Source organism: Zophobas morio, unplaced genomic scaffold, assembly GCF_036711695.1.
Source record: "Zophobas morio isolate AGI-343-1 ecotype UQ-CSIRO unplaced genomic scaffold, CSIRO_AGI_Zmor_V1 ptg000012l, whole genome shotgun sequence".
In the NCBI taxonomy this organism is placed as follows: Eukaryota; Metazoa; Arthropoda; class Insecta; order Coleoptera; family Tenebrionidae; genus Zophobas; species Zophobas morio.
In genome coordinates this window covers 18,845,421-18,857,477 of record NW_026972117.1, presented here as the reverse complement: position 1 = coordinate 18,857,477, position 12,057 = coordinate 18,845,421, and the positions used below count along the sequence as shown (strand labels likewise).

The following is a 12,057-nucleotide window of genomic DNA, read 5'->3' as shown; positions in this document are numbered from 1 at the left end:
TGAAACCTTCTCGGGGGTCCCAACTATCTTTTTTTAAGAGTATGAAACCTTCTCGGGGGCCCCAAATGTTTTTTTTTTATTGTAAAACCTTCTGGGGGCTCCCAACTGTCTTTTTTAAAAATGTAAAACTTTCTCGGGGGCACCAAATGTCTTTTTTTAAGAATGTGAAGCCTTCTTGGGAGTCCCAACTACCTTTTTTTAACTTCTCGGGGGCCCCAAATGTCTTTTTTAAGAAAGTAAAACCTCCTCGGGGACACCAAATGAATTTTTTATGTAAAACGTTCTTGGGGGTCCCAACTGTCTCTTTTTAAAAATGTAAAAACTTCTCAGGGGCCCCAAATGTCTTTTTTTAATGTGAAAACTTCTCAGGAGTCCCAACTGTCCTTTTTAAAGAAGGCGAAACCTTCTGTGGGGCCCCAAGTGTTTTATTTTAAGAAATAAGAAACATTTTTCTTTTTTTCTATTACACTGTTACCTTCTATATTGTTTTTACTCCATAAAGCTTATCACGAAAAAGTAAAATTCCGTAAAATCATATTTGATAATTTTTCAGAGATGCACCAATTTTTTATAAAAAAAAATATGTATAAGCCATACTTACGTGCTTCAGTAACAAACTTTTATTTTCTGAAACTTTAACCACCTTTAATTTTATATGAAGTTTATCATAGTATATGTGTCATTTTATATTCGAAATCTACCTACTTGAAATTCTACTTTCAATTTTTTCTGATATAACTTGTGGTGACCGAATAATTTTAATTTGAAAGAAAAAAATGCAATCAAAAAATCGTTAAACATAGGCAACCATGTGCACGTTAGCGCTTAGGGGTAGTTCTGCGTGTTTAGTTAGGGCGGTAGTTGGCCTTGACAAGAGAGCGGCATGGCGAATAGCATGGTGAAAGCGTGATGCGGCATTATGTTTGTTATCGTAATGCCGTCAGCGCCCATTTTTCTCCAACACGTGTAGCGAATTCTTGCGGCTTTTTAGTCGGAAAAATGCGACTTTTTGATCGACGCTGACACGTATAAATTTGATTCATTGTTTGTAAATTCACAGTTCATGTTAAGAGTTTAATCGTCAACTAGTGCTAACACAATTTAACAATCAGGATTGTTTAAATAAACCACTTGTTACAAGATTTTATGAAATTCACTTAGTCAGGATAACACCTTTGTTTGTTTAATTACGAATGAGGTTTCTGGATGCATATACGTAAGTATTACTTTTTTATTATTCATACAAGATTGCTAGTAGTTCATTTACGGCAGTTAAATTAACAAAATTCATTATACTGTGAACTGGCGGGGGGTTAAAATGATTTCTTCCCTTAGGTAGTTATCATCGTTATTAGCATCGTTATTTTCATTACATCACCGAGGCATTTCCTCGCAACGGTAAAGATTGATTACATCACCGAGGCATTTCCTCGCAACGCTAAAATTTACATCACCGAGACGCTTTTTCCTCGCGACGATGACTGGATATTTTTGTGTTTATTTATTATGTGTTTTGTTGGGGTAACCAGTTCGCGGTATTTTAAACTCTCGAAGCAAATTGTTGTTTTAAGTAACCAATCACTTGGATCGTGACATAATTTGGCATAATGTAAACTCTTTGTTTGATTTATTGATAAAGTGTGGCAAGTATTAATCTCATGTAAATTTTGTTGGCTTTGCAATTTTTCACCTCATACAATATTTCTTTACCTCACAATTTTAACTTCAGTAATTTTCTTTGTTGTATAATTTTAATTGAACGTAAATTTCATGCTCTGCAGTTTTAACCTCACGTAATATTTTTATTTCACACCAGATTTTTGTTTTGTAAACATTTTGTTGATGAATGTTTCTATCATATAAATTATCTGATGTCCAGTTTTAATCTCACATAAGAATTATTTGTTGTTTAAAATTTCAAAAGATTGTATGGCGAATATAAATGCTGTTTATTACTCTTTTTGAAACTTTAACACTTGTTCAGTTGTTTTTAATATCAGAGTTATAAGAAATTGAACATTTAAAAATGGAATTGAGGTTAAATAACACAGAAAAACGTGGCAGAAGCGGACTACGTGGTTCCTAGTCGGGCTGGCGAGATTAATCGCGTTACCTGACCAAAGGATGCAGGTTTGTATAGATTCAGGTGTGGTCGCGATGACGTAACGCTGTCGGCTTCGTGATAGTCGGCACCCAACTACGAGTTTGCGACCGTAACAGCCTGGTTAGGACGGCATGTTCGTCATGGAGATGTGCTGTGCGGTAGGCTTTGCGATAGATAGAATCACCGTCGTGGGGGAGAACAGCCCCGACCGGTAGCCCCAAACTCCGCTTGTGCTAGAACGCTCCAATGGGTATTTTTGTTGTGCTCTTGTTGACTGCCATAATTTTAAATTTGCCGCCACAATCCCGTGATAAATTGTGTATTTGCATCCAGTTACTTTAATTCAGATTTTTGCTTTGTTTTTATTAAATTTGTGATATTCAGATATTTGCATTGATTCGAAAACATACGTGGCATTTTTGCACTTGTTCGGTTTCCTATATATGTATGTCTGTCAACTCGCGGTTGTCCCTTTCTTTCATATTTTTATGTGTTTCATTTGCGATGTATTATATGTGGGTGAATAAACCATAGCGGGTTTTTGGAGCTGAAAAGCGATTGCGATTCAGCCCCCATTGGGCAGCCTGCGGGCACGTCACGAGTCGCCCTCGCTCGCAGCTTCTTTTTTTCCTAGAGAGGAGTGTGATTTTTGTCCCCCTCGACTCACACGCATCGTATGCTTACTTATATGAAAGAACACAACGTAGGTTCCATTTTGTTAGACGATCGCAGCCAAAGCCAAATTTTGATTTTTAATTTTTTCGCGGGCTTTCTTTTTTTTTCAAGTGCCAATTTAAAGGCGGGAAGTTTGGGTTATCACAAACTGAACACTGTAGATTCTAAAGAGGTCAATTTTATTTTCCTAAATTTTCCTTCACATTTTTGAGTTTTTTATATTTCGGAGAAAGTCATCAATACTGTAACAATGCAAAAACGTGTAAAATAAAGTTTAGTTATCGTTTTTTTTCAAAATACGTATTCGTTACCATCACCCGCCGGGCCAAATTTCCTTAGTCCAGCTCTGTCGCAGCTGCGTCAACAGTGAAGTGTGAACAGTCAATTCATAACCAAAGAACAAATAAACGTTCGAAATCCATACTTGCCATAGTGTGAATGTGTTTTTGTATTTAATCAGTGATTAACTGATGTCGGTGTATTTTAATATCACTTTCTAATAACTCAATCCTGCTACTGGGTGTAACAACTCGAGAAAAACAATTTTATTTTGAAATTTGACGTGTGTCAAACATAACCTCAAAGAAATATGATATGTCAGAGCGTCGGATAATTTGTTTTGGATGTCATGAATCTCACCTTGTCGGACAGCTTATTAGGGCGACAAAGGAGCCGACAATGGACCCCACTGGTGTCACAACAGGTAACTTTTTAAACAACCTTTCATTCCCCCTCAATCTGTGTTTACTTCAAGTACTGTCTACGACACGTCCATCAAATTCTTGGCCTGAATTTCCCGCATTTACCGAAAAAGGGGGCATATTATTTCACGTTGCACCTAACCACAATGAGTGCCCCCTTCTACACCAGTGAAAAAGCAGAAGGTATCAATCCGAAATGGCCCGAGCTGGATTTGCGCAATTTAACAAACTTAGCAGCCACAGGTAACTTTCGACGCCCCCTAAAACCGCAATAATTTACACGATTTACGTTTTTAAGCCCTCGTACTGCGAGTATGGCGCTACTGCGATGATACCTCTGATACCATCATCTCCACTTGGGGTGTGAATCTGTCAGGGCTCGTCTACTTAGGGAATAAAATCGCCGACATCCAACCGGCCTTTTTCAACCCTAATTCTGTGATATTTAATATAAGGGGTGGCTTTTTCACGAGTAGGCATGTACTGAATGAAGAGTGCTCTAAACCACCTCCTTTCATAGACAGTTTAAACGTGATGGAGGTTGGTGGTTGTAAGCAAATTTTCAAGAAGACGAGCGTACAGGTTCCAAAGAGCGAAGTTAGGAGTAGTTATAATATCGACAAGTTGAGGAAACTGCACTCACTTCAAGTTACTATTAAAAATAAGAGTTTGGATGTGCAAGGTGTTCGGGAAAAAATTGAACTCAAGTGTGGTATTAATGCGCCAGAAGAACAAAGTTCACCGGAGGTTCCGTGCAATTCTAGTCCTTCAAATGTTAGGTACGCCCCACAGTTACTTACCATGAAATCGGTCAACAAAATGTTGGAGGTAAGAGATAACCTCACTTTTTACAGGTAGCAGAAATGACATTACTTGCAAATTATGTGCAGATAATATTGATAAAGACATACTTGACCCCCTTGTCTTAAGAACTGATTCTAGTTTTACAAGTACAATAGCATAATTTAAACTATAACCTAATAATATACTATATGATAAAAAAGTTGTCTAGTAGGCCATGAAATTTATTTTTAAAATAATATTGGTGGCAAGACGGACGCGTTCTTTGTTTAGTTTGACAGTTACGACCAAGTAACTGTCAAATAAGGTGTCAAATAGCTGCGATACCAACATCATTATTGTAAAAATAAATGTAATGACCCACAACAATAAAAGTGAACAACATTACTGCCATTGATAAGGGATCCAACGTGACAAACTTAAACAGTTATCATCATCATGATTAGCATAAGCAATATGATTTTTTTGAGTATGTAGGGAGTACTTAATAATAATAACAAATATAAATGTGATGTTAAAAAAAACGCAGAAACATATTGTAGACTTTTTTATTTTATCTGTCAATAATGTTATAAGAGAATTTAATTTTTCTTTAATTTCATTTTTCATGATAATATAATTTTTTACTGATATTTTTATATCTTTAAGTATTTCAAATTTATTCCAGCAAAAACCCACAAAGATGCAAAGAAAAGAAATGGAAAAATTGCGAAACGAAATCGAACTCGAACAGTTCAAAAGCAAACTATTATCGCAAGAAAGAGATAAGAAGTCGGCTTTAATTAGACGTTTTAAGAACAAATTAAAAGACTTAGTAGACACAAATGAAAAGAAAAGTAAGTTACAAATAACGTTATCTATAACAAACAATGTAACTCTTACGTTAAATTGGGTTAGCGACTTTAGAAATCATTCTTATTTTTATAGTCGGAGGAACTACAGTGTTACGGAAAATTCCTAATGCGTCTTAAAAAATAAATAAATGGTAGCGATTTATTTGTCTGAGAATGTTTTCATACGAAATAGTTGTATATTAATTTGGAATTTTATTGATTTTTTTTCTAATCCTAATCTGTATAAGAACTCCATGAAAACACTCTTTTCGGCCTTATTCGTGTCTCGTTAGTTTTAATATCCGCTACTGGAGACATCTGACAAAGGAATTGAATTAATAAATTTCTCGATTTTCAAAACACTGGGTTTTAAATTTTGAAGTTCTGAAAAATTAGTAGCAAGGGTCTGGTATGAAACATAAGCGTTACATTGTCATAAAAACATTCCTTGACACCCAGTGTACCTGTTAAACCTTTTTGCTTACTCAGACCTGGAATTGATGGATAATTACTACAAACTAAGACGTGAAGCGGAAAAATTGAAAGATTTGAAAAAACAAATGCTACCAAACCATGAGTTATTAATGACCTTGTATTCTCAGCTGTACCATCGAAGGAGACAACTCCTTCAGCAACTTTTATTTATTTATCCAATTCAACAAGTTTCAGAAAAGAAATACACAATCCAGGGAATTTATGTACCCAATTCGGATATGTTGTCAGGTTGGTGGCAAATTTTTAGTTAATTTCACTGACTTATGGCCACCATTTCACAGATTGTTCCGATACAGGGATTTCTGTAGCTTTAGGATACATAACACATGTTCTTTTAATGTCGTCTACGTTCCTACAAGTGCCCTTAAGATACCCAATGACGCATTACGGGTCAAGATCGTTCATTACAGATCACGTGTCACCTATTCTACCCGACAGAGAAAGAGAGTGAGTAGAATAATAAAATAGTACATGTTTTCAACCAAACATTTATAGCTTTCCACTTTTCACCAAAGGCAAAGAAAAAATCCAGTTTACTTACGCAGTGTATTTATTAAACAAGAATATTTCCCAACTCAGGTGGCTCTTTTTCATGCATACACCTGAGCTCAAAGCGACATTGCCAAATCTCTTAACCTTCCTAGAAGGTAGAGACTGTAAAGAAACCCTCCCTCTAGTTACTTGTAGTTTAGGTATAAAAAACGACATAGAGAGCACCCGTTTTCAAGAAAACATCAAACTAAACGAAGAAAGGTACCAACAACTACCCAAACGATACAACAAGATGTACAGAAGTTGCGAATGTGGACCAGGCTTAAGCGAGATTTTGGCCATTCCTGAAGCTTTCATGAACAAACAGATCACGTCAGATTCGTTCAAAAACTACATCGCTTCGAAGAAATCAGGTAGTTCGTCTTCATTTTTAACTCACTGGTTAACTCGTGATTTCTCAGCTGAACAAAATAGCGCTTCAATCGTCATTAAGGAAGGCATAGTTGACGAAACCACCAAAAACTGTGATAATAGCGAAGAAGTTATCGAACAAGGGACGGATTTGCTGGATCCTTCTGTGGATCTAGCCGATTTGGAGGGTGTGGAAGAGCAGGTTTGCACCAGAGACGATCTAGACAGCGGTGGTGGTGGTGAGAGTGAGTGTTTAAATCGCGGGAAACAAGGCGATTGCGTCGATGATGAGGTTCAAAGGTTGGAGAGCAATCACTCTGAGCTTCTGGAAAAGTGGATGAAGAATGGTACTTCTTCGGAGTGTTGCAGCAACGACGGGAGTCTATTGCAGACGTGCGAGAAGTTCGCAGAGATTTCCGTTAACACAGTACAAAGCCTCGATAGTCCGCTGATGGCAAGGACGGACGCCTTGCTTAACACTAAATCGTTCAACTTGGTTAAGCCAAAACCGAATTTGTGATTGTTTTATCGAAATATTTAGATTGTATTTTATTTTTTAAATGAATTTTCTGTATTTTATTTCATGTCTTGTTTTGTTTTCTCATTTCTAGGAGTTACTGTTAATTTAAAGGAATTCTTATAATAAATATTTATTCCATTTTACGAGTGTGTTGTTATTTCACGCTGGAGTTTTTGTTGCGACCAGAAACCATGTAACCACGAAAGCCACCGTCATCACGTGGTCGAAGAATCGCCCTGTCGGGTTTTCCCATCTAAGGTTTTCCCCGACATTCCATTCAGCTACCTGATGGCTCTTATCGTTAAATTATCACTGGTCTAGATTATTATGCGTGTGCGCAATATTCTGCCCTCGTATTGCCGCTTTATCGGTCGACCATATGTACTTAATTGGAAATATGGAAAAAAAACTTTGAATGAAATAAAATTAAATTTGATAAAAACAAAGCAAAATCTGAAGTAAAGAAACAAATTTAAAATTATGGCAGTCAACAAGAGAACAAAATTCTAATAAAAAACTATGCAACGGCACCAACGCGCTATAAGAGTGTAGCGATCGAACTACCATATATCAATTTCATTCTGGAGCACAGCAAAATTACCCATAGGGGGCGCTATAGCACAAGCGGAGTTTGGGGCTCCTGATCGTGGTTGTTCTCCTACCCACGACGGTGATTTTATTCTATCCTATCGGCAAGCACCCCTCTATTTAACGAAGAAACGTGCCCCGCTAACAGGCCGTTACGGTCGCAAACTCGTGGTTGGAAATTACGGCTATAAATAAGCTGGCAGCTTGACAAGGAACCGCGAACCCCGCTTCCGCCACGTGTTATTGTGTTATTTACTTCAATTCCATTTAAATGTTCAATTTCTATAACTCTGACATTAAACTACAACTGAACAAGTCTTAAAGTTTTAAAAAGAGCAATAAACATTTAAATTCGCCATACACTCTTGTGAAATTTAAAACGGCAAAGAATTCTTGTCTGAGATTAAGATTGGACATCAGACAATTTTATGATGGAGGCATTAATCAACGAAATATTTACAGAACAAAAAACTAGCAAAGATTTATAAAAACAAAAAAAATCTGGTGTAAAGTAAAATTTGTGCAGCCAAAAAAATTACGTGAGGTTAGAAACTGCAGAGAAAATTGTATGAGGTGAAAAATTGCAAAGCTAGCAAAATTACATGAGGTTAATATTTTATGTAAATTAATGTTAATGTTAATTTTCAAAACTGAGTTCTCCCAGAAATGTGATCAATCTTGTGGCGCTGTGCAAATAATGGTCTAAATCAAAGGAATAAAATGCACGTCCCACATGACCCACAATGTTGTCAATTTGTTCAACGAGATTTTACAGTTCAAACATGTGCTCGGTTTGAAAATACGGTTTCAACATGGCCGCTGCCAGAACAAAGAATTGACCTGATGTTAAATTATACCACACTTTATTAACGATTCAAACAAAGAATTTACATTATGTTAAATTATGCCACACTTTATCAACGACTCAAACAAAGAGTTTACATTATATTAAATTGTGCTACACCCTTTTAACGATTCAAACAAAGAATCTACATTATGTTAAATGATGCCTTGATCCAAGGGACTGGTTACTTAGATTAAAACCATTAGCTTTGAGAGTTTATATCGTGGATTGTCCCCAGCTTATTCCAAACAAAACACATGATAAGTAAACACAAAATGCATCCAACGTTACGAGAAAAGCTCCTCGGTGATGTAATTTTCCACGTTGCGAGAAATTTTTAATCCCCCAACACTTAAGTATAAGGATCCAGAAACCTTATGCATAATTTGGTAAACAAAGAACGAGTCCTGACTAAGTGAATTTCCTGAAATCTCCTACAAGTGTTTATTTAAATAAATTCCTGATTGTTAAATTGTGTTAGTACTAGTTAACGATTAAACTCCTAACATGAACTGTGAATTTACAAACAATAAAACAAATTTACACCACATGTTTTTTTTTCTGCTTGGAAAAAACCGCAAGAATTAACTACGCGTGTTGGAGAAACTGTGGCGTCGTCGTCGTCACGATTAATTGTCGTGAAACAAAGGCTTCCCCCTTTTTACTTCCCGAGCGTAAGCAAAGGAAGTATTGTAATCGAGTCCGTCGGCCGACACTCTACTTTTACGTTTTCTCGATCTTTCATGACCCCTAGAAGACGAAGAAATAGGTCTCCCAATTCCGTCTGTCTGTCCGTCTGTTCGTCTGTCTGCCGTCCCGGATTTTTATTAGACAGATAATCTCCGAAAGTACTGGTCCGATTGTTACGAAATTTTGTAGTTATATTAGGAATATCATGTAGATGGTAAAACGCTAACCAAAATTTGTCTAATCATCCCCACCACTAATGCGATGAGGTCACTTCAAAATTGTACGTAGTAAATGGGTCTTAAATTGTATAAAATAACATAGTCCTACACATGTCGTTTACGACTCCGAATTGAGTTTTTACCCGAAACGTCCAGATTTTTGGAAAAAAAATCAAAATTATAAAACAACATTTTCCAATTTAATTTTGAGTCTGCTGACCCGAATGTTTTGAAATGTTGCAGATGTTTTAAGGCTCTAAAGAGCATATTAAATCTTTAGTCAAAATATATTTGGTTATCCTCTCCAAAAACTTGATGACGTCACCCCAAAATTTTGCTGAATAAATCCTACCTAAATTGCAAAAAATATGATGAGTTTGTACTTGTGATCAACACTTATTATTAGTATTACATTGGACCAACTCAATTTGGTAGACACAAAATTTTGTAAAGTAAAAACTCGGTTGAAACATAAGGGTAGCACGCTTATTTATATTTACTTTTACATTACAGACGTGCATTTGTTTTGTGCGCTGACTAGGTTCCGCGAATGTAGTATAGACATGTTTATAATCAACCAATTGTGAATTCCACCGTCAAAAGTTAAAATAAAACCCAATGTTTTATATAATAAGCGGAAGTCGAAGCAATAAAAATCTCTAGACGACCATCGGTTTTGTTACAGTTTCTTTGTTTGACTCTCACGTATGCTATGTTACGCTTGTCGTCTTAAATTAAGAATGCTTATACATAAACGATTTTCAGCTGCCTCTCCTACTACACGCCGGCGCCGTATACGTGAGTAAATTGTTTCGTTATTTTATTGATTATTACAAATCAATATTCAAAACGACCCAATTCATTTTCCCGAAAATTTGGGAATACAATAATCTTATTCTTAGTATTACACTATATCTCTCCCAACTGATATACGTGTCCTTGCAAAAATGTTGATGACGTCATCGCAATGTTTTTTTAAATTCCCGCTGCAAAAATGTAATGAGAAAAAAAAAACACAATAGACATGCAGTCGTCAAGTTTCCGACAGCGAGGGAAGTACTGTCTAAACTCTTTAGACCAATTTTTTTATTTGCGAATAAAATTCTTCTAGAAAATCGTGGGCTTATAAAATGAAAAAAGGAAACGAATTAGAACAAAGTTAATTTTGTTAAATTGTACAAGGTAAAATTTTATTCAACAATGTGACAAAAAATATCCACACGCTGGTAAAAAAATAGTTCCCTACTTCTAAATTAACCACCAAGACTGCAGAAACAATTCCTAGTCAAACTTGTGCATGAGGTCGTGGTGCCGTTGTTTGAGATGCTCGAGCATTGTGGCATTATTAGCATGCTGTTTCCTCAACAGATAAATTTCCGTAACTTCTTCGAAATCTTCATGAGTGTATTTAGTACCAGTAGCGCTCTGGATGATGTCCAAAAACTGTGTACCATATTCTAGTGTCGGTTCCACAACAGTACCTTCTCCGTAGTCATTCCACGTGCAAATCTGTATTACATCGGTATGCTGGAGAGCCAAATTGAAAGTGTCTTGGAATGTAGTAGTACTATAGTCAATGGTAAAACCTGGACCTGGCCAACCACCGGCCTCATAAAATGAATTAAATCCGGGATAAGCAACACCTACTTTAAGTGGTACATCTTGGAAATTGTACCTAATGACATGGAATCAGTTGATAAAATATAACATACTTAGTTAAAACTAACCAGTTATTAAGACCATCCAAATAGTTGGAATAAACCCAGGCGTACTCCCCAGACACGAAGCTACCACCTTGTTGATGTTGGTTCCACAACGTCAAGAACGTGGGTTTGGGGTCAAGAGGAGCAAAGATGTTGTCCCAGTTATCGTCAAACAGTGCCTGAGGTCCGAAATCGAGGAGTAGCGGAGCACCATTCAGATGCACATAACTTCCCCTGCTAAAATAGTTGCTCTGAGCATAGTTCATATCGGCGGTACCTATTGTAACAAAATTGAAATTACTTAATATTAAGTCATATCTAAGTAGGTAGTACCTTGACCGATTTTATCGCCTACTCCAGCGAGATTCAAGTTGTTATCTTCATATACTACAGCGAATTGGAGTCCAGCCCTGTCGATTCCGTCAATAATGGCTTCAGCGTTTTGTCTGTTTTTGGGGTAATCGAAGGCCTCGGTGGTACCTGGCCAGTCCAAAAAGATTCCTTTGATTCCTGCCGTCTTCATGTGTCCTGTCTGCCAGTCGATGACATCAGGATCGCTTGAAGCGTAAGCCCCGATTTCTGGATGGTAATACGAAGCGATGTCTTGTTTACCATCGACTACGTTATCTGGATTTCTGTTAGCCATAGTCCAGTGGATGCCCCAAGTACCACCATTGCTTTCTTTGGTTTCGAACCATGGCATCATATGGACGTAGACGTCCGCACCGTAGGCGGACAATGCGTACAACGCAAGAAGCAGAAGAGTAAAGGTTTTCATTTTCAGTACTAGAGTTGCTTTGATTTGGGACTGTGTTTGTTTGCTTATATACAGCCAAAGGAACAGTACTCGATCTGATAATAGGAAAGTGTTTTCATTGATTGTGTGATGAGAGATTTTGAAGGACCAGGTTGCTAGGTGCTGCTTTGCGCCTATCAGATTTAAACCAAATAATTCCAATTAGGCAATGATGAATCTGTAAAA

At 36.8% G+C, this 12,057-nt stretch overlaps 2 protein-coding genes across 2 annotated transcripts; one reads left to right on the top strand and one right to left on the bottom strand.

Annotated features, from left to right (window-relative positions):
- The first annotated feature begins 3,132 nt into the window (after positions 1–3,132).
- Positions 3,133–7,175, top strand: LOC135127950 (UV radiation resistance-associated gene protein). Its single transcript, XM_064054662.1, has 8 exons — positions 3,133–3,482; positions 3,534–3,723; positions 3,779–4,308; positions 4,949–5,117; positions 5,604–5,837; positions 5,891–6,056; positions 6,105–6,514; positions 6,563–7,175. The coding sequence occupies exons 1-8, from the start codon at positions 3,408–3,410 to the stop codon at positions 7,030–7,032; spliced, it is 2,244 nt and encodes a 747-aa protein (XP_063910732.1). The 5' UTR covers positions 3,133–3,407; the 3' UTR covers positions 7,033–7,175.
- Positions 7,176–10,535: 3,360 nt separating this feature from the next.
- Positions 10,536–11,925, bottom strand: LOC135128414 (glycoprotein endo-alpha-1,2-mannosidase-like). Its single transcript, XM_064055320.1, has 3 exons — positions 11,409–11,925; positions 11,100–11,352; positions 10,536–11,047 (listed from the first exon to the last, which is right to left on the bottom strand). Exons 1-3 carry the CDS (start codon positions 11,851–11,853, stop codon positions 10,654–10,656), a joined length of 1,092 nt encoding a protein of 363 aa, XP_063911390.1. The 5' UTR covers positions 11,854–11,925; the 3' UTR covers positions 10,536–10,653.
- Positions 11,926–12,057: the final 132 nt, after the last annotated feature.